Source organism: Emys orbicularis, chromosome 3 (assembly GCF_028017835.1).
Source record: "Emys orbicularis isolate rEmyOrb1 chromosome 3, rEmyOrb1.hap1, whole genome shotgun sequence".
NCBI lineage: Eukaryota > Metazoa > Chordata > Testudines > Emydidae > Emys > Emys orbicularis.
This window is the reverse complement of record NC_088685.1, coordinates 64,462,732-64,485,625: the sequence shown is the minus strand read 5'-3', so window position 1 is coordinate 64,485,625 and position 22,894 is coordinate 64,462,732. Positions and strand designations below refer to the sequence as shown.

Below are 22,894 nucleotides of genomic sequence, written 5' to 3'. Positions count from 1 at the left end.
TGTCTCCAGACCAGCTCTGCCTCTAGCTCCAGCTCCTCTCCCGTCCCCAGTTCTGCCCCCAGCTCTGCCTCAGCCCAAGCTCCGCTGCTGAGGAAGCCGTGGCTGTTTAGCAATGGAGGGGGAGTATAGACAGATTCCGTTAATGGTAAGGGGGGGCGTGGCTGGAAAAGTTTGCGCACCACGCTGTAAATGTACTGTATGTTATATTAATGTAATTTTAATTAGGGTGGGTTAATTTTGGTGATCCTAGATGCTTCCTTATTCTTATACAGGCTCCCAGTAATGCTGTATTGGCATTAAAACTTGACTCTAATATGGTTTAAGTCAGTGTTTAATTACTTTTATAACAGACTTTTTGAAGTATCTGCTCTAATAGATAAAGATTTTTAAAATTTAGTTGTGTGTATTAACACATAGTGCTAACAAAATATGAATACTAAAATGATATAAATGATTTCCTGCTTATCTCCATTTCACCCCATATCTCCTAAAAATGCAGTAACATAACTGTAGTAGTCAGATATACAATACAGCAAAGTTTGTAAATTATTTAACCCAATTTATGCTGCTTTCTGCCAAGCAACTGTGTTTTTAGAGGGTACCTATGGGGTTTATTCCCCAGTGCAGTACAGTACAAAAATGACTATTAGATGGGGAAAACATTAGCACATTATATACTCCTCTGGAAAGGAGATAAAGTAGCTGTTCTATGACCACCTCATTTTTACAGAAGTGTCCATCAGTACAAATCACTTACTTGCTAGGAAAAGACATTGAATACTTACTGCAGACATTTTTATTTGAATGTTTCTATTTTTAATCAGTTGCTTGTAATTGATCAAAAATTGGCTTTACGTTACAGATAGCAGATCAGATGTTCTTTCACAGTGATTATCGACCTCTTATCCGGGATGCCAACAACTTTGTCTTAGATGAACAGACACAGCAGGCTCCACATCTCATGCCTCCCCCATTTTTGGTTGATGTTGATGGCAACCCTCATCCATCAAGATACCAGAGATTAGTTCCAGGTCGTGAGAACTGCAGGGATGAGCAGCTTATTCCACAGATGGGGGTGACTTCCTCAGGTACATAGAATTTAGGTCCGGTATGCTATAGTGTACATGGGCTTGAATATTGAATTCATCATATGGAAAGTATAGTGAGGTGGTTCGTGTGTGGTCTAATACAGTTGGAGTTAATAGGACTCTAGAATATTGACACTATGCTTATCAGATTAATTAAGAAAAACCCCTTTTTTGTGTGTAATAAATCTTTATCTTAATTGGCAGCTAACAAGAGGAGCAGCAATGATGAGTGAAGATGTGATTTTGGCTTTGAGGGGAACTGCATCTAGGAGCTGGGAGTCTAAACTTATATTCAGTTGACGAGAGAAATATCAGCTGAGATTAGGGATTTGACTTGCTTAGGAAAACATCAGCTGGAAACAAGGAAACACCAGCTAGACATTCAGTAAAAACTAATTCTTGATCTAGCATAACTGCTATGTGCCATAATTGAAATGTATGTTTCTAAAAATTAAGAGGGTTATTTGCAGTGCTGATCTTGCACAATTTAGTAGGAGCCCCATTAGAATACAGTTTTATTTCCTGAGTGATTGTCTATACAGATTCCACTGTTGGTGCACATGCACGTGACTCTTTTTAACTAGCAGTGTCCAGTGGACTCACACCGGCACCTGCAGCATGCTCTCTTCACCCTCTCTCCTCCCCCCCCCAAATAAATTTTATAGTATAAAAGGTGTGGAACAGACTAAACTGCCACTCACTTCCTTCTTACCACCTCTGATTGTGATACAATGCCCTTTGCAGTGTTCACATCCCTGGCACTGTGCAAATTAGATCTTTAGGTTTACAATTAATGGTATTGTTTAATGTAGTTTAGTGTTAGCTAGTTTAGTTACATTTCTTTTGCCTGGTGGCTTTAAACAAATAATCAAAGAGACAATATTCCTTTTTTCATAGTTTAGCCAGCTATGTTTCCTTTCTTCTAGGTAGCCCCCAACACATGCACACCTTTAAAGGGGTACTAAGAATATGGCAGACACCAAGTCACCAGGGTTTAAGACCTGTTCCTTTGTGACATCACTATGTCTATTAATGAGACACACATTTTGGAACATTGTTCCACAGGCCATTCCTTCTCAAATCTTACCCAGAAGGCGAGGGAGGCCTATACAAGCTTGCTCAGGCTCTGGGAGATCAGAGAAGCGACAGCAGGCAGGTCAGTTTGTTATTGCTAGTGCCCTGCTGAGCCATGATTCCACTCCATGCTCCCATGCTGTTGCTTCTCACATGCCTTGTTTGTCTGCCACTCCAGGGTCAAGAATTTGCATATCTCCATTGAAGAAACTATGTGTAGGTTACCTTCACCAATGCCAAGCAGGAGACCCAAAGGCCACATTTCTTTGGGGCTTCTTCGCTTAAGGGCCATAAAACTGAGTCAGTTCTAGTACATTGATATTGTAGACTAAGGCGGCATCAGTTCCTCCAGAATCTAACGGAGTTTCCCTGAGTACAGAACCTTGGCATTGAGCTTGGTACATTGAGTCTCAGCAGAGAGTGGTTCACTGACTGCAGAAGTATCAGCCACCAACATCTGACGTTACAGCACTGGATACTTCAGTGCTCTCCAGATCAGCACTAAAGCAGTTCACAGTACTGAGTGACTTTTCCATTGGCCCTGTGTAGGAGTCACCCTTGCTAGAATGTAGATTGAGACATTGTTGCTAACTCCTCAGCTCCTCAGTTGCCATGGCTTTCCAGAAGTGTCTCATTGGCACCAACGTCTTAAATAAGATACACCAGACAGGATCGTCCTCTGGAGGAGGTTTGTTCCTGCTCTTCCTCATCAGCAGAATATAGCAGAGATTCTTCCCTTCTGATGGCCCATCACTCCCATGGGTGGCATAGTGAGACTCTAGAGATTAGTTCTATTACAGGAGCTAGAAGATGATCACGGTTGCATTGGGAACATCCCAGTGGGTATCCCCCTTTTGTCCTCTCCCCTGTGATAGCCATACCAGTCATGGCCGTATTGGTCCCCCTGGGATATGAATCCCTATTCCAGGAAACCAGCATTCTTCTCTGTATCGAGGGCCAGATCTCTCTCTCAGCCAGGAAGGAGATTCATTCTCCCCAAACTTCTCAGCAGATCCAGCCACAGCTACTAGAAGGTTAGAGGGAGAATGGGGGGATGACCTTCACTCTGCTGAGCAGGAGTACCCACCACCTCTTCTTCCCCAGATGAGGCCATCAACCCTCCAACTACAGCCTTGATGGATCAGTTTAAGGTCTTTCAAGAGCTAATGACGAGGATGATAGAAACAGTAGACATTCCTCTAGAGGTTATCCAGGAGCAAAAGCATTAACTTCTGAATACCTGGAAGACCAATTATGCCTACAAATGATGCTTAGTTGAACCTGCCAAGTCCATTTGGCATATGCTTACATCCGTACCATCCAGCTCCAAGAGATTTGATGGAAGGTAGAAGTTCCATGCCGAGTGGTTTGAGTTCTTTTACTAGCATCCTGCACCTGGCTTTCTGGTGGTGCAAGCTGTCCAAGAGAGGACAAAAACATCAGGGTCCTCCAAATCCACCCCTTATGGAAAGGAACCTAAAAACCTTGACTTTTTTGGCCAAAAGGACTGATCATTAGCCAGTACTGCTCTCAAGTACAATTTTTTTTAATTGGGACAAGCTCTCAGTGTTGTAGATAAACTATCTAACAAACATCAGGAGGAGATGAAATCCCTCATGGCCAAGCGCTAGTTGACTGCCAGAGCCTCACTTTAGTCTGTGATCGGATTTGTCTGACACAGCAGGAAGAACAATACCACTGCAGTTACCACGAGGAGATCCTTTATGGGGTCAGGCATTTGGAATTCAAAGGGAGGTCCAGGTAACAATTGAGAACCTCCCACTTGAGGGTAGATAGCAATTGAGGACCTCTCATTTGAGTGCAATAATCTGTTTAATAGTGGCACAGATGAAGCATTCCATACCCTGAAAGATTCCAGGGCAACCTTGCACTCTTTGGGACTCTGTCTTCTCTCTGAAGAGAGAGCAGCAGAGACCATGGCCTCACTACAGGCAGTGGTCTCCATCCCAATATTATCCCCATCATTGGAGACTCCAAGGGAGAGGCAGAGATTTCACCAGAGGTGATTCTGCCTCCCCCTCAACTGTCTCCCAGTCTGGGGCTCCAAATACACAATAAATTTGATGCCATTGACATCTTGATTGTTCCACCACAAAACTCTTTCTATTCAACTTGCCCCTCCCCCCATTTGGTAACCACTTGTTTTATTTTCAAGAAGTTTGAGCTGGGATAACATTGGATAGGTGGGCCCCTGGGTTAATAAACAAGGGTATCCATTCCAGTTTCAATCTCCTTCAGCGTCCTCCCCCTTTTCAGGGGCCCTTTCATGAGAGACGTTTGAAGCAAGAGAGAGACTCCCTTTTACAACTGGGAGCAATGGAGGAAGTGCCCTTAGAATTCAGGGACAAGGGTGTTTTATTCCCACTACTACTTAATCCCAAAGAAGAAATGGAGTTGGAGACCCATCCTCAATCTTCGATGTCTCAACACCTTCATCCATCATTTCAAATTCCTCATGGTGACCCTGACTTCTGTAATCCATTTTTTTGATCCTGTGGACTGGTTCATAGCTCTTGATCTGCAAGACACACATTTTGATACATCCAGTACACCGAAAGTACCTGAGATTCCTGGTAGGAACATCACACTTCCAATACAGAGTCCTACCCTTTGGCCACTCCACAACTCCCTGGGTCTTTACCCAAGTTCTGGCTGTAGTGGCAGCTAATCTTAAGGAGCCAGAATTCAGGTAGATCCCTATCTAGATAACTAGCTAGTTTGAGGAAGATCTCCACAGCAAGTGACTGGTTCACTTCATGTAATTCTTTATTTGTTTCGCTAGGGCTCAGAATCCATATTGACTCTAACTCAGACCATAGAATTCATAGAGGCAGTGTTAGACTGCAGGTCAGTGAGGGCATATCTTCCTCAATTGAGATTTTGGACAATAATGGGCTTCCTCATTCAACTTCAAGCCCACCCAAGAATACTGGTGAGGCTGTGCCTGAGGCTCATGGGACATATGACTGCATGCACTTACGTTACACAGCATACCAGACTTCACATTAGAAGTGGCAAGGGTGGATGAAATCAGTATATTTACTGAACAGGCACCTCATGGATATGGTGATCATAGTTCCACAAGAAATCCTCTCCTTGTTAAACTGATGGATAGAACCATTTCAGGTGTCCTTCCTCCATGCCTTTACTTATAAAGGTTCTGGTAAAAGATGCCTTTAGTCAGGGTTTGTGCTGGTGCAACTTGGGCAGCTGAAAATTCAGGTGGCTACAGTTCCTCAGCAGGCCTGTCTACACATAAAAATTTAGGTCTCCACGTCAGACACCTGGCCATGTAAGGGTTTCTTACCTCTTTTGCAGTGCTCAGCAATCCAAGTACTGGTAGACAACACCAGTGTTGCACTATATAAACAGATAAGTGTGAGAGAGATTCTCTCCACTCTGCCAAGAAGCTGTACATCTATGGGAATGGTGCATCCGATATCTCTCCACCAGCTCACCTGGACTTTTTCTGAAAACTGTGAGTGGCCTCTCAAATACTCAATCCTGCTGAGCATTTCCAGATGGGGACTCTCAAAAGTGTGCATGTTTGCAACCCGTCACAACAAGTGTTGGATGCTTTGCACCAGAGGGAATGCTACACTGGGATTAATGTATGCCTTTCCCCAGTACCCTTGATACCAAGGGTTCTGAAGAAACCGAGACAATATGCTGGTCACATCCTCATGATAGGCTCAGCATGGGCCAAGAGTTCTGAGATTCTCCAAATCTGAATACATCAGCACAGCCGCCTGACCAGCTCTGCCTGGCATAATCACGCAGATCCTGAACCTGGACCCAGCATCACTATACCTGACAGGCTGGGTGGTATACAAAGAGATACGCTGTTCAGCTGAGATTCAGAACACTTTGATTCAAAGCAAGGAGCCTTTGACCAGACTGACATACAAGGCCAAATGGAAGAGGTTTTCTCTGAGCATGTCCGCACTGGCTTTCACCACTGATCTCTCCAATTCCAGCAATAGTGGAGTATTTGTTAGCCTGGAGACAAGCCTGAACTTTCCTTCAGTTCAGTCAGAGTCCATTTAGCAGCAGTATCTACAAATTATTGTCCTATCCCAGATGACGTTGTGTTTTTTTTCACGCAGAGTGGCAAAATGATAGAAAATACTAATTTATGTTTTCCCCCTCGTTACAATACCACCTTCTCCCTGGAACCTTAATATGGTACTAGTTGGATTTATTGGGGATCCCCTTTCACCCTTGCCACGTGTCCTACTTTTCTCACCTCTCAATGAAAACAGCTTTCAGTGATCCTTAAGTAATCTAGGAGGGCAGGGGAAATTTGGACACTCATGACTGGTCCCCCATACACAGTATTTCACAATGACAGAATTACCCTTAGACTTCACCTGAAGTTCCTGCCTAAGATTATTTCAGAATCCCATATAAATTAGTTCACTTACCTTCTGGTTTTGTTTCCCAAGCTTCAAATTAATCCGGGGGAAGTGAAGCTTTACACAATAACCATAGTGAGAGCTTTATCTTTTTTAGATAGGACAAGATCTTTAAAGAGCACATCTAGGCTATTTGTAGCATTTGCAGACAGAGGGCAACCTATATTCACATGGATCTCCGATTGCATAATGACTTATCTAGCTCAAAAGATCATATTAGAACTTTATTCCACTATGGCTCAAGCAGCCTTTATTGCCTGTTTGGCTAATATTCCATCTGAGATATGTAAAGCAGCTACATGGATCTCAATTCACACACTTACCACTCACTATTCTCTAGTGTAGGCTTCCAGATCAGGTGCTAATTTTCAGTAGGGCTATTCTGCTATCCTAATTCAAGTAGGACTCGTTTTATCCATCTCCAAGCAATTAAACAATTGTTTGTTAGTCCCCAAGAGTGAAATCTGTGTGGACAAGCACTTGAAGAAAGAATGATTACTTTCGCTCTAGTATCTGGTTCTTTAAAATATGTTGTCCACATAGCTTCCACAACCTGTCCTCCATCCCCGCACTAATTCACAGTCCTGTTCCTGTGGCTTTCTGTATTGGTGGATAAGCCCACTCCACCCTTTATGCTTTCAGCTGGGGAGGCTTGGTGTGCTCCAGGGCTCCCAGGGTGCACATGTGGCCCTAATGGATGCTACAAGTCAAAAAGGATCTGATCAAGGGTGCATGTGCGCCACAAGTGGAATCTGTGTGGATATGACATATTGAAGAACCATAGTTTCTGTAGAGTAAGTAATCATTCTTTTTGTGTTTGTCCAAGAAATGTTTACTGTTGATTAAGCTGTGGCCTTAATCAGATACATAATTAAACTCCAATACAGGTATAAACTAAAAGGAAACTACTGAAATTGAATGCACTTAGCCTGCAAAATGTTATGCTTTGCTGACAATAGTTCTGTAACAAGATATTTACTTCTCCAAGAACTACCCAAGGTTATTTTGCATTACTTTCTGTGGCACTCATGCAAGTTTGAGTATATGGTTCCGGCCCCATGGAACTGACAATCTAATTAGTAGCAAGAAATCCAGCAAAAAGTGGGTTAGATTTTTAAAACTAGAATTTCTATGCTAACACTTACAAGACATGCAATAACTTACATTGCACTTTGCAAATTTTACAGGTAGAACTTAGATAGTTTGGAATACTTCTCTTATTGTGTCAAAAATGTAGTTTTGTTTCTTGCGTTTTTCCCCACAGGACTGAACCAAGTACTGAGTCAACAAGCAAATCAGGAAGTTAGTCCGTTGGACAGTATGATACAGAGACTTCAGCAAGAACAAGATCAGAGACGTTCTGGGGAGGCAGGCACCAGCAATACTAGCCGGATAGGAAGAAGTAAAACAAACTTTTTTTGTTTCTTTTCAAACAATTTACAATGAGGGTATGTCTACACTGCAGTTAAACACCCACAGCTGGCCCATGCCAGCTGACTTGGGCTCAAGCTAAGGGACTGTTTAATTGCAGTGTAGACCTTTGGGCTCAGGCTGCAGCCCAAGCTCTGGGACCTTCCCATCTCGCAGGTTCCTAGAGTCCCAGCTCCAGTTAAACAGCCCATTAGCACAGGCCAGATGTGGATTTTTAATTGAAATGTAGAAAGAATATGGGAAATGGAAAATAAATGGATATAATGAGATTGAGGAGGTATGAGAGTAGTGGAAAAGACAAACTTGGGGGTAAATACTACTGCTTTCTGGCCTTTTTCTAAAATTTAATGAATTATTTAACTGAAAGGAATATAGATTGTAACCGTACAGTAGCTGTACAGCAAAGCTCAAAAAATTGTGTTGCAACCACGTGATCTTTAGGAGAGAGTATTAACTTAATACTATTGTGTAATCTGGAAACAGCTACCTGACTGATAAAATACATAGGTCTCACAAAGGATGTGGGAGATACGAGGCAATAAAATAAATAAATTAATTAATTGAGATATCCCATCTCCTAGAACTGGAAGGGACCTTGAAAGGTCATCGAGTCCAGCCCCCTGCCTTCACTAGCAGGACCAAGTACTGATTTTGCCCCAGATCCCTAAGTGGCCCCCTCAAGGATTGAACTCACAACCCTGGGTTTAGGAGGCCAATGCTCAAACCACTGAGCTATCCCTCCCCCCCAATACCTGAAAAAGGATGGCGCTGGAGCAGCTTTAGTAAGGACCAATGCAGTTAGCTTGCTGCACATCTCCTGGTAATCTGCAGGGGAATAAAAACCAGATTAAAATAGTGAAGGTAAATCTGAAGAAGGAGCAAGACCCAGAACTGTCAGACCAGAGGTAGAGATATTAAAATCTTACTGTGTGGAAATTTCTACATGAAAGGACCTTGAGGGGATGCCTAAACTGTCAGCTCCTATTTGAGTGTTTGGAGTATGTTTGTTTGTTTATGTATTTATTTGCATATTTGTTTTGTTTCCCCCTCATATACTATCAAAACCACTTTTTTGAACTGGAAACCTAATCTCCAGGACTCCATCACTCCACAAATTCTATGAATGTCACAATGGATCTGATTTTTTGAGGGTAGTAGCTTTTTCACATTTCTTAAGGAGTGACTGGATTCAGTAGGAGATCCAGGTTCCTCAGATGTTGTGGCTGCTATGGGTAGAGAAAAGGAGGAATACTTTGTGGCATCTGTTCCCCATTCTTACACTTTTTCCTCTTCTTTGAGAATTATCTCCAGCTGGGGTTCAAGAGACAGAAAGTCTGTGGGAACGGTAATCTCCAGCTACAGTGAACCTGAGATCAGTGACAAGAGCCTACTTAATTTCTGTTAGCTTAAGATAAAATATAACCCTTAATGTGCAAATGTTTTCAGAAGGTGGTTTTAAAGGCCAACAGTTAACATATACTATGTGGATTGAGAGAACCTACAGTAATGCTTTATCAGCTTGTCTTACGTTATTCAGATCTTTACACTTTTACTGCTTGTTGCCTGTGAACTGCATTCTTGTGCAGGAGAAATGTGCCTCTGGATAATATGGACATACAGTTGCACTTGGACATTTTCAATTAATGCTTTAATTTTCTTCTGAAGCAATAGATCAAGTAAAGTATGTACTAAAATTGCTACTCTTGCTCTTTGTTTTTGCAAGCCTTCCCTTAGAATTTAGATGACTACAATTACTATTTTAATTTCTCAGGCTCTGTAAGCTCTACCTCAGAAGTACATTCACCACCAAATATAGGATTAAGGCGCAGTGGACAAATTGAGGGTGTGCGACAGATGCATAGCAATGCACCACGAAGTGAAATAGCCACTGAGCGGGACCTCGTGGCTTGGAGTCGAAGGGTTGTGGTACCTGAACTGTCACCAGGGGTAGCCAGGTAAGAAATCTCTGAAAGCTGATTGATTAATTCTCTTAAATTGTTACGTTTGAATTTTAGTCTTGTTGACATAAGGTAACTCAGTTTTGGTATGTGTATAACTTGATGGATTTATAGTTTTTATAAAATGTACTTTAAAAAAAAATCAACTTGCTATTTTTGCATCTTTTGGAAGAAATGGCATTTAGGTAGGCGCTGATTTGGAAAGTCGTAGTTTGGCAAATGGGGGATTAGGTTGTCATACTGTGCTGAGGGGACATAAATGCCTAGGATAAGTAGCCTACTCCATAAACACTATAACAGTATTGTCTGGCTGCTGGGAGCAATCATTTGGCTATGGCACCTTATTTTTACATCTTGATCCCTTTTTTGGCGGGGATGGGACACTGACCCAGTTCATCATTTTTCTGAAATGAACCCAAAATCTGGGTTCATTTCAGAAAAATGAAGAACTGGTTTAGTGTCCCACTGTGACATTACCTAGGGTACAATCTGGACTGTTAAACAGCTGTCCCCTCTCAATTCTCCAGCCTGGGGTGCCTTTTACACTGCTTCGCTGTGAGAGCAACCACTCCTGGTCTACTTACCCACCTCCAGCATGTAAATTACTCCCAGCTACACTGCATGAGTGTTCTGGCCAGCCACTCTTGAATTACACGGCAGAGCAACACCAGCAAATTCATGATCCCAAACTTTCCCCCAGAAATGTGCATATTGTACTGCCCGCCCTTTCCTGGACAACACAAGCTCTCATAGAATAGAATCATAGAATATTAGGGTTGGAAGAGACCTCAGGAGGTCATCTAGTCCAGTCCCCTGCTCAAAGCAGGACCAACACCAACTAAATCAGTCCAGCTCATAAAGTCCATCATTTTATTTATAGAAAAGTATATGCACAAATCCTGTTATCCCAAATGAAGTTTCCCAAACACTTAAATCCAAACACACTGGTTTAGATAAAACGATAAAACAAATTTATTAACTATAGGAAGATAGATTTTAAGTGATTACAAGTAGTGAGGCATAAAAGTCAGAATTGGTTACACAGAAATAAAAGATAAAACCCAACTAATACTTAACAAGCTGAGTGAATGCAAAGCAAAAGTCTCTCAGCATATACTCCAGCAGTCTCACTGGTTGATTTCCTTTCAGACAGGGTCCTCTCCCTCAGTCCAAAGCTGTTTCTTTGTTCCTCGGGTGTTGTGGCTGCTGTGGGTAGAGAGAAAGGGACGAATAACTTGGGGCATCTGTTCCCCATTCTTACTAACTTTTTCCTCTTCTTTGAGAATCATCTCCAGCTGGGGTTCAAGAGACAAAGTCTGTGCGGACGGGAACATCCAGCTATTTCTTTGGCAAAATGTAAATTTCACTCTAACACTTTTTCCTGCCAAAGAATGGCCACTTAATTAGGTGATAGTCTATTTGATTTCGTTGACATCTGCCTGAGGCCTCAGTTTGCCTTTTGTCTCTGAAGAACTGGTTTGTGGCTGCTTCCCAAGATTTGGATACGTCTTAGTAACATCATACAGTGGAATCTTATATCTTTGCATACAATGTTGCCACACATATTTTACCAGGACAGTAATGATCAGCAAATTGAGTTTTGAAACGATACCTTAAAAGGCATAGTTTGTACAAAATGTATCTTAGTTTGAAAAAGGGGTGAACATAGTGTTACAGACTCTCACACCCACCTCTGCCAAAAAAGGAGTCAAGATGTTAGTCTGTAGTAATTTTATTTCTGTGAGTGGTAAAACTCCCATAAGAAACAGATGTTGAGAATAAATCTACTCTGTTCCTGAGCGCAAACACAAGCTTTTGAGTGTATTTACCAACCTACAGCTGACTGCTTCTTGAAAATACCTACTTTCAGGTATGTTTTACTCAGTTGCCTTAGATGCCATGTGGGTTCTTCTGAAGAATGTGTGACTCTTAAATCAAAATTAAAATCTTGGGGCTAGAAACTGGCTTAGCGAACCGCGGCCAGTGGGAGTCGCGATCGGCCAAACCTGCGGACGCGGCAGGTAAACAAACCGGCCCGGACCGCCAGGGGCTTTCCCTGAACAAGCGGTGGACCGGCTTTGAGAAGCTCTGTTCTAGACTACTGTTGTATTAATTTGAATGAAATAAATGGGCCAAAATTGTTTAAGATAACCCAACCACTGTCTGACTTAAATAGTGTCAAACATAAACAAGGTCTGGAGTTGGTAACCAGAAACCTCAGCCTGCTTAGTACTATGGCAAACACACCATTGCAAATTCTTTGAATCTTTTATTAAACATACAGGAAAAAAAGGAAAAACAGTTAAGTCATTTGAAATGTATTAAGTAAGGATTTTATTTTAACAACATTTCTTCTTCCCATTTCCTTTAGCTGGAGAGAGTTTTAGAAGGTCAAACCCCCTTGTTTGACAGTCTTTTAGATGGTATCAAAGATGGTAACTCCTTTTGAGGAAAAGAGACGCTAGTTGAGATGAACTGGAGCTCTTGTTGCTTCTGTTGTTAAAGTTTGATCCTGCTTCATCTCAGGTGATGTTTGGGATTCAGCTGGAGCTGGTAGGGGAGGCGATGTTATTTGAGTCCCTCTCTGTTTAGCTCGGTCTGGTCAGGTCATTTCTCCAGATCAGGGTGACAAAGGGCAGATCTCAGTAAATGGTAGCTAGGGGTGGCAGCCATAATGGTGACGCTCGCTCTAGTAGCTTCCATTTGTTCTTTCATCTTTTCCCCCAAAAATCTTCTTTGTTAAGGACCTAAAAAGAGAATGATGGGTTTGTTATCTGTCCACCAGTTAGACCTAACATATGTTCATCTGGTTCATTCATTTTTTGTTCAACATCTCTGTTTTTACCAAGCATGATTTCAACACAGTCCTTGAGTTATAGTAGTAGGCGTTTTTGTTTAGACTAATTCAGTCTGTTTCCCTTTTGTACTTTTTCCCTTCAACATTTATTTGTTGTTATAGGTTATTGTGACATTTCGTGAACTTTTACATACTTTTTACAGTTGAGCTCATAATTAGAGTAAAGTTGTAGGCCCAGCTATCACAACGCTAGTTACTGCAATTCTGCACTCTGGGCTCTCATTCAGTTTGATTTAAGGTTCATCTGGCAGCAATATCGGCGTATCATCCACTGATTCAGTTGGTTTTGGCCTTCTCTTAACCAGTGGTATCTAGATTTCTTAAACATGCTTATACCTTGGTCAGAGTCCCTGCTCCAGCATGGGATCTCAGTGTCATCTTTCACAGACTTAAGGAGCACCCCCTCGGAGCACTTCTTGGGGTGCTCCATCCACTATCTTATTCTGAAAATATTATGCTTGGTCACCACCAGTTCAGACAGAAAAGTCAGCAAGCTTCAGGTACTCATGGCAGAACCTTCATGTATTTCATTTGATAGAGATAAAATGGTAGGGAGAGCTCATGCAAAATTCTTCCCCAAGGTGGTTTCGGAATTCCATTTGAATCAATCAATTTACTCTGTGTTCTTCGCAAAGCCATGTTATATGCAAGGGGAGAAGAAACTCCACACCGTAGATGTATCTAGAGCCTTTGATACTATATTGACAGGACCAACTCTTTCAGACAATCTTCATGTCTATTTGTAGCTATAGGTGGCTGCTCCAAAGGTCAAGCCATCTCATCCCCAAGACTTTCAAAATGGATAACTGTGTCTCTCACTGTGCTACCAACTGCTTGATGTTCCTCTCCGACTGACCGTTAGGGCTCATTCTGCCAGAGTTCAAGCAGCGTCCTCAGCATGTTTCTGGAACATACCAGTATCTGAAATCTGCAAGGCTGCTTTGTGGAGTCAGCCCACTCACGTTTGTCAAACATACACTCGACTTGGCTTCTAGATCAAATGCAAACTTTGGGAGACCTGTACTCCAGTCTCTGTTTGACTGATGCAGTTGATACTCCTCATGCCCATCATACTGAAGAGGATACTGCTTGCCAGTCACCTACAGTGGGAGCCACACTAACAGATACTTCGAAGAAGAGAGCATGTATTTACCCTACAGTAACTGTGGTTCTTATAGATGATGTAGTCAGTGTGGACCCTATGACCCACCCTCCACCCACACTTTGTGGTCCTAAGCTATCACTGGCTTTGAATTGTGAGGAAGGGTTAGGGCCGCTCCACCCTCTGTGCCCTTGCATGGGACCTCAAGGAAGCACAAGGTGTGGCCCTGCCAGACACTACTATTAATAATATTCCAAGCTTGTGCGAGTGAGAGACACATGCACCCATAATGGGATCCACGCTGACAACAACATCTTGAAGAGCCGCAGTTACTATAGGGTAAGTAACCATTGTTTAACACAAGAACGTGATAAACATCCTATACTACTTCACACACAGAAATCATCAAGAAAAGGATCTCTGACTATAGGACTTTGGCTTAAGCCTGGAAACTCTGAAATTAACATTTCTTAATTTCTCTCTTCCAGTAGACAGGAGGAATGGAGAACAGCAAAGGGAGAAGAAGAAATAAAGATTTATAGATCAGAAGAGAAAAGGAAGCACATTACAAGTCATGTTCCAAGAGAGAACAAAATACCTTCTTTCTCTAAGGTAAATAGTCATCCATATTTTATTACAGAAATTGCCATAAAACTTACTTTGGTATATTGAGCCCACAGATGTCTCTAAACTTCTCACTTCAGTTTAAATTAAAATGGGAAACGGGGCATATTATGTTTTTTTATTTATTTATAGCTATTGAGAGAGCACCTGCCTATTCATGTTATATTATTAAATGGCAAATAACTTTAACACAGAGTTAGTATTGCCCAGTGATAGCTTATTGCTCTTTCAGAATGTCTATGTCAGCAAAACTCAGAGATGTGAAAACCAGGAAATAGAGTTAAGGTGCTTAAAACAGAAATCTAGTCTTAACTATAGCAGAGCTGTCACTTTGCTATAATGTTCTTAACAAGCAATGAGTTGTGTTTCTGGAAGTCCTGTCAAGTAGAAATTACTGTAATTATGCATCTTGGTCATGAGGGCATGTATTGCTGTTTGAGGTTGTCACAGATGAATAAGAGTGCATATTGCTTAAGTTGCACAAGGGGAAGAAAACTTTGTCTAACATGTACATCACATGGGTTTTTGTGTTTAAAAGTTATGCCAAGAGTAACCTCCAGTCAGATCCCCTATATAAACAGGGACACTAAATGTGACAGAATATTTTCCATAATAGTACCTCCTCTCATGAGCAGTTCTTTGAGGGATTTTTTAAAATATAGGTCTGATGCATCTGGCAATATCAAAACATTCCTTCAGAGTAGACATGAGCAGCAGCAGGACTGTGGGGGTGAGTAGTGGTCTGAGACCCATACATACTGGGGACATACCTTTGCTGGCCCCTTACGCCTTTTAAAAAAATATATTTGTGAAATAGAGAGCTTGAAGGGGTGCTTGTATTTTTGAAGGGTCTGTGCGACTTTTTAAATTAGACCTTCTGGGCTTGTCTATCCTGGAACACTTTGTCTGGAGAAATAAAAATTGTGCTGTCCCTTAGGGATTTGGAGGCAGTTAGAGCTAGGCAAGGGCCCATCAATGGTTTATCAGAACTCCAAACAGGGAATTAGTAGTTTTGAATGCTCCTATTTTGTTTTCTGCCAGGGTAATAGTGAAGTATCCTCACAAAATCAGAGTTTTTACAAAATGTCTTTCCTTACTAGAGTGGTAACTTTTTGTTCCCCTTTTACAGGCTTAATTTAATTTGCTTGGCTATCACAACACTGGGGCCTTTCCGCTCCTTGAGTGCTGAGTAGCAACTCAGAAAGCAGTCAAAGGATTCCTGCTGGTCCTTGAGTTCACATCAGGTCACATCAGAGGTGTGATTAGTCCACAGTCATCCAAAATTGCATTGGAACACAGGAATTGTCATTCCAGAGCAGACCAGTAGTCCATCTAGTCCAGTATATTCTCTGTCTTACAGTGATCGGTACTAGAGCCTTCAGAGGAAGAGGCAAGAAACCTCATAGTGGGCAATTTTGGAATAACCTTTTCAAAAGGGAAGTTTCTGTGACGGGTTACCGCCCCACTCCGGGGTGTCACCTGATATACGGGGGTACCACTAAGCCCGCCTATTCTGCTAGCCTGGGCTCCTTTACACTATCCTGCTGAACCAGGCCCTCAATCCTCCTCCAGCACACACACAGGTAGTGCCACACCCAGCTGCAGAAAGACACAGAAAACTGAAATCAGCTCTGCATGGGAAGATTCAGCTAGGGAACTGCTCAGCACTCAAGTGCACACCCCCCCTGGGGTGCAAACCCAAAATTGTATTGTCTTGCATTGCACAGAGAAATGTACAGTTGTACGCTCATGAAATTCGCCTCCTCCCTCAATGTGGAGGAAAATATGCACAGCTTCCCCCCCCACCCCCCCCGTTATGAATTCCACAAACTGGTTTTAGAGAAAACAAAAAGTTTATTAACTACACAAGATTGTAAGTGATTATAAGGGATAGCAAGCAGATCAAAGCAGATTACCCAGTAAATAAAACAAAAACCGCAACGTAAGCTTAAGACACTAAAGAAACTGGTTACAAGTAGTAATTTCTCACCCTAAATGTTGTTTTAGGCATTTCTTTCACAGGCCAGACACCTTTTCCAGCCTGGGCTCAGTTCTTCTCCCCCTCCTGTCCTAATTTCTTAGATGTTTCCAGCAATCATCCTGGATGGGGATTCAGTCAAGAATGAACACTGATTAAGTCACTCCCCTGTCTTAAATGGGTTTTACATATGGCGGGAACTCTTTGTTTTCCAGTGTGCACCTCCCCCCGGAAAAACACTGGTATTCTATCATGGAAGCCAGTACCAGGTGACTTAATTACATGACCTTGCAGTATCAAAGCAGCCATGAGTCAAAGGTTGTTGTAGCATCCCAAGAAGCTTCTCAGGAAGGTGGGAGATTAGCATCTTCAAAGTCCTAATGTTCTCCCTAATGGCCCATCCAGACTGATCGCATTCTGTTCTGTGGGCGTTCCCCAGGTGTAAACCCACTTGTAATTGTTACATAGTCAATATTCCTAACTTCAGATACAGAAATGATAAATGCATACAAATAGGATAATCATATTCAGAAAATCATAACCTTTTCAATGATATCTCACAAGACCCATCTTGCATAAAATACATCTTAGATATGCTATAATCATAGTATGACAATATTTTATGAAGAATATGGGGCGTAGTGTGTCAGTTTCTTCTTAAGGTTCCTCAGTTAGAGGTTGCCTTGAATCAGAAGGATCCATATCCGTTTTTTTTTTGTTTTTTTTTTTTTAAATCCTTATAATTGTCCAATCCCCTTTGAAATCCAGCTTGGCTCGTGCTATTGACCTTTGCTCTTTCTTCAGTCCCTCTGTTACAGTGGGCTGCAGGTATGCACCTGTCCTTCATTCATCTCAGTATCTGAGATAACTATGATATGGCAATGAGTATGAGGCTAAGGGATTGGTCAGGTGGCCTCCGCTGGTCCAGGGAAAATATTTCCAGAGATGAGCTGGCAAGGTCCCTACTCACAGGGAAGTTGATGATGACTTATGTACATCCACAACAATCACCCTAATGGTGCTGAAGTTCACATCACGCAAATGATCTGTCTCTATCATATTCTCAGATTTATGTAAATCCCTCCAAAATTAGGTACTCATTGTTTACTGGAATCTCTGAGAAGATGATTGGTATCCTTTTCATGCCCCCTTCCCCTCAAACTGCACCTATCCTTAGCTCTACTAAATTCTAGGCTGGTAACAAGGATAGTGAAGTGTAGGTATAATTGCTATGGGGCTTTGAAATTATTAGGTCTCAGGTGTGTTACAAGACAAGCTTCTGAAGAAAGATTCATTTGAGACTGTATGCATTTTCAAAGGTCTTGTTACTATTCTGTCATGGTTCTTATTAGAGAGACAAGGTGGGTGAGGTAATTGTGACAGGTTCCCCCAGGATGCCACCTGGAACTGAGGTACCACTGAGCCCTCTGACTTACCAGCCTGGGCTCCCTCTCACAATGTGCTGCTGTGACAAGTTGCAGACCCGCTCCCGGTCCTACACTTCCACCAGCACTCACGTAGGTAGGGACACACACCCAGCTACAGTTACATGCAGGCTCTCTGACCAGCCACTGCATGAACCAACAATAGAGAGGCTACAGCCAAAATAATCCCCGTCTCCCCAGGTAGTCCCCACCCCCCACTGGACTATAAACCCAAAATTATACAATCTTGCGGTACACAGGGAACTGTACAGTGTAAACTCATAGCGTTCAGCCCTCCCTCAATGTGGAGAGGAAATTCAACAGCCTCTGCCCCGGTGCTTAAGATTCCCAAGCGCTTCACTCCAAACTTCCTGGTTTAGATTAGTTCTTCTTCGAGTGCTTGCTCATGTCGATTCCATTCTAGGTGTGTGCGTGCCCACGTGTGTGGCCGTCAGATATTTTTGCCTTAGCGGTACCCATAGGGCCAGCTGTGGCACCCTCTGGAGTGCTGTGCTCATGCAGCAGTATGTCAGGCGCCGCCAGTCCTTTGCCCTCTCAGTTCCTTTTCACCATCTGTGGTGGTCAGTTGGAGTGCCTTTCTTGCTTAGCAAGAACTAGCAGCTTCTCCTTTTGAACTTCATGCCTTAGGGCCTTTGTACATAGTTTGCATTTGATAGTGGTAAGTAGTTGTTAAGTGTGTGTTAGTTAGTAGTTAGGGTCCCAGTGGGGACTTTGCTCCAGGCGGGGCATGCCCCACTCTCCTGGGTTTAAGTTCTGCTTGGAATGGAACAGGCCTATGCCTCTGAGTGACCCCCATAATAGCTTCCTTAAATGCTTGGGGGAGTCACACGTTAAGGAGCAGTTCCAGGTCTGCAAAAACTTTCAGCCCTGCACTCAAAAGGAGCGGGATATCCGCTTTAGGACTCTCCTGATGGAGTCTGCCTTGCGCCCAGCTTCCGAGCCATCCAGACAGAACGCACCGAGCGCTTTGACCTCCGTGCACAGCACACCGCCGGCACCCAGCTGCTCATGGCACCGTTTGCCATCGCCGGTGCCTAAGAAGAAGGCCAAGAAGCACTCCCCGGTACCCAGCAAGAAAGTCCAGGGGTCATCTTCCAAGGGACCGGGGCCTGGCCCCAGGCCACTCCGGAGCCATGCGATTGTGCCTTTCCAGTTGGTGCTCCCAGCCCTCTTAAAGGTCCACCACCGACTCTTGGGAGTGGTATGGACCCATACCCCTGCCTGCACCGTTGTCATCCCAGGCTCCCCAGGCACAGAGAGAGCTCAGGTCTCCACGTGCTCCTATGACGACCTCGGTGCTGCTGGACCCGGCTAAGTCTCCCTAGGAGGACAAGCCTGCCATTAAGACACCTCAGGGGAAAGGGGAACACTGCTGGTCGCGGGACAGAAGACATTGATCTTCTCCGCACATGTTGATGCGACTGGGACCTGGCCCGGGATTCCCTTCAGTCGCCCTGGCTGACATCCAGATCCCCTCGGCACTACTCACCGGCACAAGGTTGACGCTCCCCCTACTATTCCCAGCACCGTTCATTCTCACGCCGGTCGTCCTCTAGGCGTCGGTCCTGGTCGTCGGCGCAATGGAAACATTCCCCATCTCGACACTAGTGTCCGTCTTGCTCTCCCCGGTACAGTCACTTGTCAATTATACCTGGTCAGCGGTTGCCGGTAGCCACGACCAGTTAGCAAACTCCGGAGTCGATGGCTCCTCCCTGGTCGCTGGAAGGTGGTTCCTCCAATATGGAGGGCCAGTTCAGCCCATCGCCCAGGTCCCATTGTCGTGATTGAGCACCGGAGCCCACTCCGCCGTCTGTGGCACTGCAGTGGCAGCACAGCCAGTGGCCAATGCAGTGGCCTTATTGGAGTGCATGGGTCGTCCCGACTGTGACAATGCCTACTTTGCAGCACTCCTCGGTGACTGCATTGGAGCAATGGTCGGCGGCCCCACCTGCACCGGTCCTGGTACCAGAAGCCCACTCTGAGGTTGGGGTGAAGGAACCTATGCCCACCCCTTAGTCTCCTTCTCTCATGGTGGTCGAGACCCCAGCACCTCCACCAGCGGTCCAGTCTTCCTCATCATCCCTGGATGAGGCAATTGCGGAACCTTCCAGAGCTAGCCCGCCGGATGACTTTAAGGGGCATCAAGCCCTTCTCCGGTGCATGGCCAAGAACTTGGGGGTTGAGGTGCAGGAGATGGCAGAGCAGGTAACTGGTAAACTACTGATATACGAACTTAAACATCATTAATTTCTAGAAGATACTGTCACTTTCAACCAAAACTCTCACCACTAGATATTTCCAGAGTATATGCATTAGTGCACAGTATTTGTACTTTAAACAAAGCAAGTTATTCTATACGCTATGAATATTTAAGAAGACTTAAATAGAAAAAATATATAGAACTAGTCGAGAAAAAATAAACATTACAAAAATAGATTAAAAATTGCTTTCCCTCTTCTCTTCTCTGAAGCACCTTTCGCATTATAAAAATGCATTAAAAATAACAATGAAGAGGAGGGGGTAACGTTTTAAAAATATTTTGTTTTTCAACAAATATTTTAGAGGCTATGAAAGAGGAGGATCAGGTAGGTTTGTATTTAAAGTTTTGGGTTACAACATAAAATATTTCACAAAGAAACCTTAATAAAATTGGTATGGGGAAAGGCCATAATGCATTTTCGGCATCAGTTGAGGAGGAATCTAAATACAAAAGTAGTCATAGGGCTTGTGTACATAGAGAAATTACTTGCAAAGTGGAGTAATTATTCCAGAATAGTTCGTTCATATAGGGAAATTATACCAGCATACCTATACCCAAATAGTTCCATAGTAACTCCTTGTCAGAACTGGGGGAACACCAAATCTTACCCCTATCTATTTGTATTTTGGTTTTGAATTTGGTCTAATAGAAAGAGGCCTAGCATCATTATAATACATGTTCTCCTTCAACGAAATCTGCAGCTTGGCTGGAAATGAAATAGACATACCCATATTAAAGTTAGATAATATTGTCCTCCTTTTGATCTGGTTAATATATAGAAATGCATATACATGATTCCTCTGAAAGGCTAATGGAGTTGCATTTAACCTGAAGAATATTTAATACTATTAATGAAGTATGCCAAGGAAAGAATACAGCTTGACCTGCAGAGTCCAGGATGATTTTTAACAGTGATCAATTAGAAGATAGGGATTTCTATATTCGGCTGTTTGCATCCCGTATAGACGTCCCAATGCCATCACTTCAACAAACGGATGAACACATACTCCTGGTCCTCATTAGCGAAGTCCGCCACACAGTCCATCAAATGAAAGAGGGGAAGGCTCCAGGTAAGGACGGTCTGACAGCAGAAGTGCTTAAGGCAGGAGGTCAGGAACTTTGGAAAGCTCTCGCCCAAAGGTTCAGCCGCTACCTGGAAATCCAGAAGATACCGTCCAGTTGGAAAGAGTCCAATACCATCTTGTTGCATAAGAAAGGCGATCGAGAAAATCTAAAGAACTATTGCCCGATCTGCCTGCTTTCGCATATCTATAAATTGTTCACTAAAATAATAACAAATCGACTATCGTGAAACCTGGATGAACAGCAACCTAGAGAGCAGGCCGGCTTTCTAAGTAATTATAGCACGATAGACCACCTCTTCACTCTAAACCAACTACTAGAGCGTTCAAGGGAATATAAATTCCCTTTGTGCATTGCCTTCGTGGACTACGAGAAGGCGTTCGACAGCGTAGAGACTAACGCCATCCTTGAAGCTCTTTCAGAACAGGGCATCAGCGTGAAATATATCACATTACTAAAGGAAGCGAACTCTGGCTGCAGCACGGACATATCACTGTTTGATACTCCCCTCTGAATCCCCATTGAGAAAGGTCTGAAACAAGGATATACAGTTTCACCAAAATTATTCACAGCCTGTCTTGAATTGGTTTTTCGACGAGCAGACTTGAAAGGTGGGATTAATATCAATGGCGAGTGGCTAAACCATCTCAGGTTCGCAGATGATATAGTGCTGATAGCCAAAAACACAGCCCAGCTTGAGAGAAAGCTTAAAGAACTGAATGCGAAAAGTAGTCAAGTCGGATTAAAAATTAATTGGTCGAAAACGAAATACATGAGATCAGGTGTTCTGCCAAAAACCCAAATAACTCCTGGAGGAGAGCAGATCCAAGAGGGTGATAAATACGTTTATTTGGGCCAGGAAGTCAACATGTGCTACGATCAGAAAGGCAAACTGTCACGCAGAAAAAAAGCTGGATGGTGCGCATTCAGTAACATCAAGGACATCCTCCAAGGAAAGATCAGCAAAACCACTCGTGCGAATCTTTTCAACTCGACCGTGCTTCCAGTGATGTTATATGGCAGCGAAACATGGTCGCTGACAAAGATTGAGGAACTTCAACTGTCTGTCACGCAGGGCGATGGAACGAACATTTTTGGGCATTTCGCTCCTCGATCTCATCCCCAACGAAATAATTAGGCAGCAGTCTGGAGTGCGAGATGTTGTTGTTGAAAGCAGGCTCAGCAAAATGCGATGGGCGGGACATGTGGCCCGACTCAGCGACAACAGATGGACCGCAGCTATATCCAAGTGGTATCTGCGAGAACAGAAACAGCCACACGGTCAGCCTTCTAAGAGGTGGGATGGTTTCCTAACGAGATATGGACAAGCATGGTGAAGAATGGCTAGAGCGAGAGAAGATTAGAAGACGTGTTGTTCTCAGTCTCAACTGAGGAAGGACCAACAGTCTACTCTGTCTACGCAATTAGGATAAACCTCTTTTTACCTATAAATGAGTAAATTTTTTTATGGAATTAGTAAGACCCAATAAATATAGAACCCCTAGTGCCATTTTTGTCCCTTTTCAAATAGAGCTGCCCTTCAGATTGATTTTTTTCA

At 43.2% G+C, this 22,894-nt stretch overlaps 1 protein-coding gene and 1 long non-coding RNA gene across 3 annotated transcripts in view; one reads left to right on the top strand and one right to left on the bottom strand.

Moving 5' to 3' along the window:
• LOC135876850 (uncharacterized) overlaps nt 1–22,894 on the bottom strand; it is a 1,011,314-nt gene that overhangs the window by 502,223 nt on the left and 486,197 nt on the right. The window lies entirely within an intron of this gene.
• PHIP (pleckstrin homology domain interacting protein) overlaps nt 1–22,894 on the top strand; it is a 342,291-nt gene that overhangs the window by 196,643 nt on the left and 122,754 nt on the right. Inside the window, exons 17-20 of the mRNA XM_065402211.1 lie at nt 863–1,088; nt 7,863–8,000; nt 9,801–9,984; nt 14,435–14,558. Coding sequence (XP_065258283.1) covers nt 863–1,088; nt 7,863–8,000; nt 9,801–9,984; nt 14,435–14,558 — 672 coding nt within the window. The remainder of the gene's footprint in view (nt 1–862; nt 1,089–7,862; nt 8,001–9,800; nt 9,985–14,434; nt 14,559–22,894) is intronic.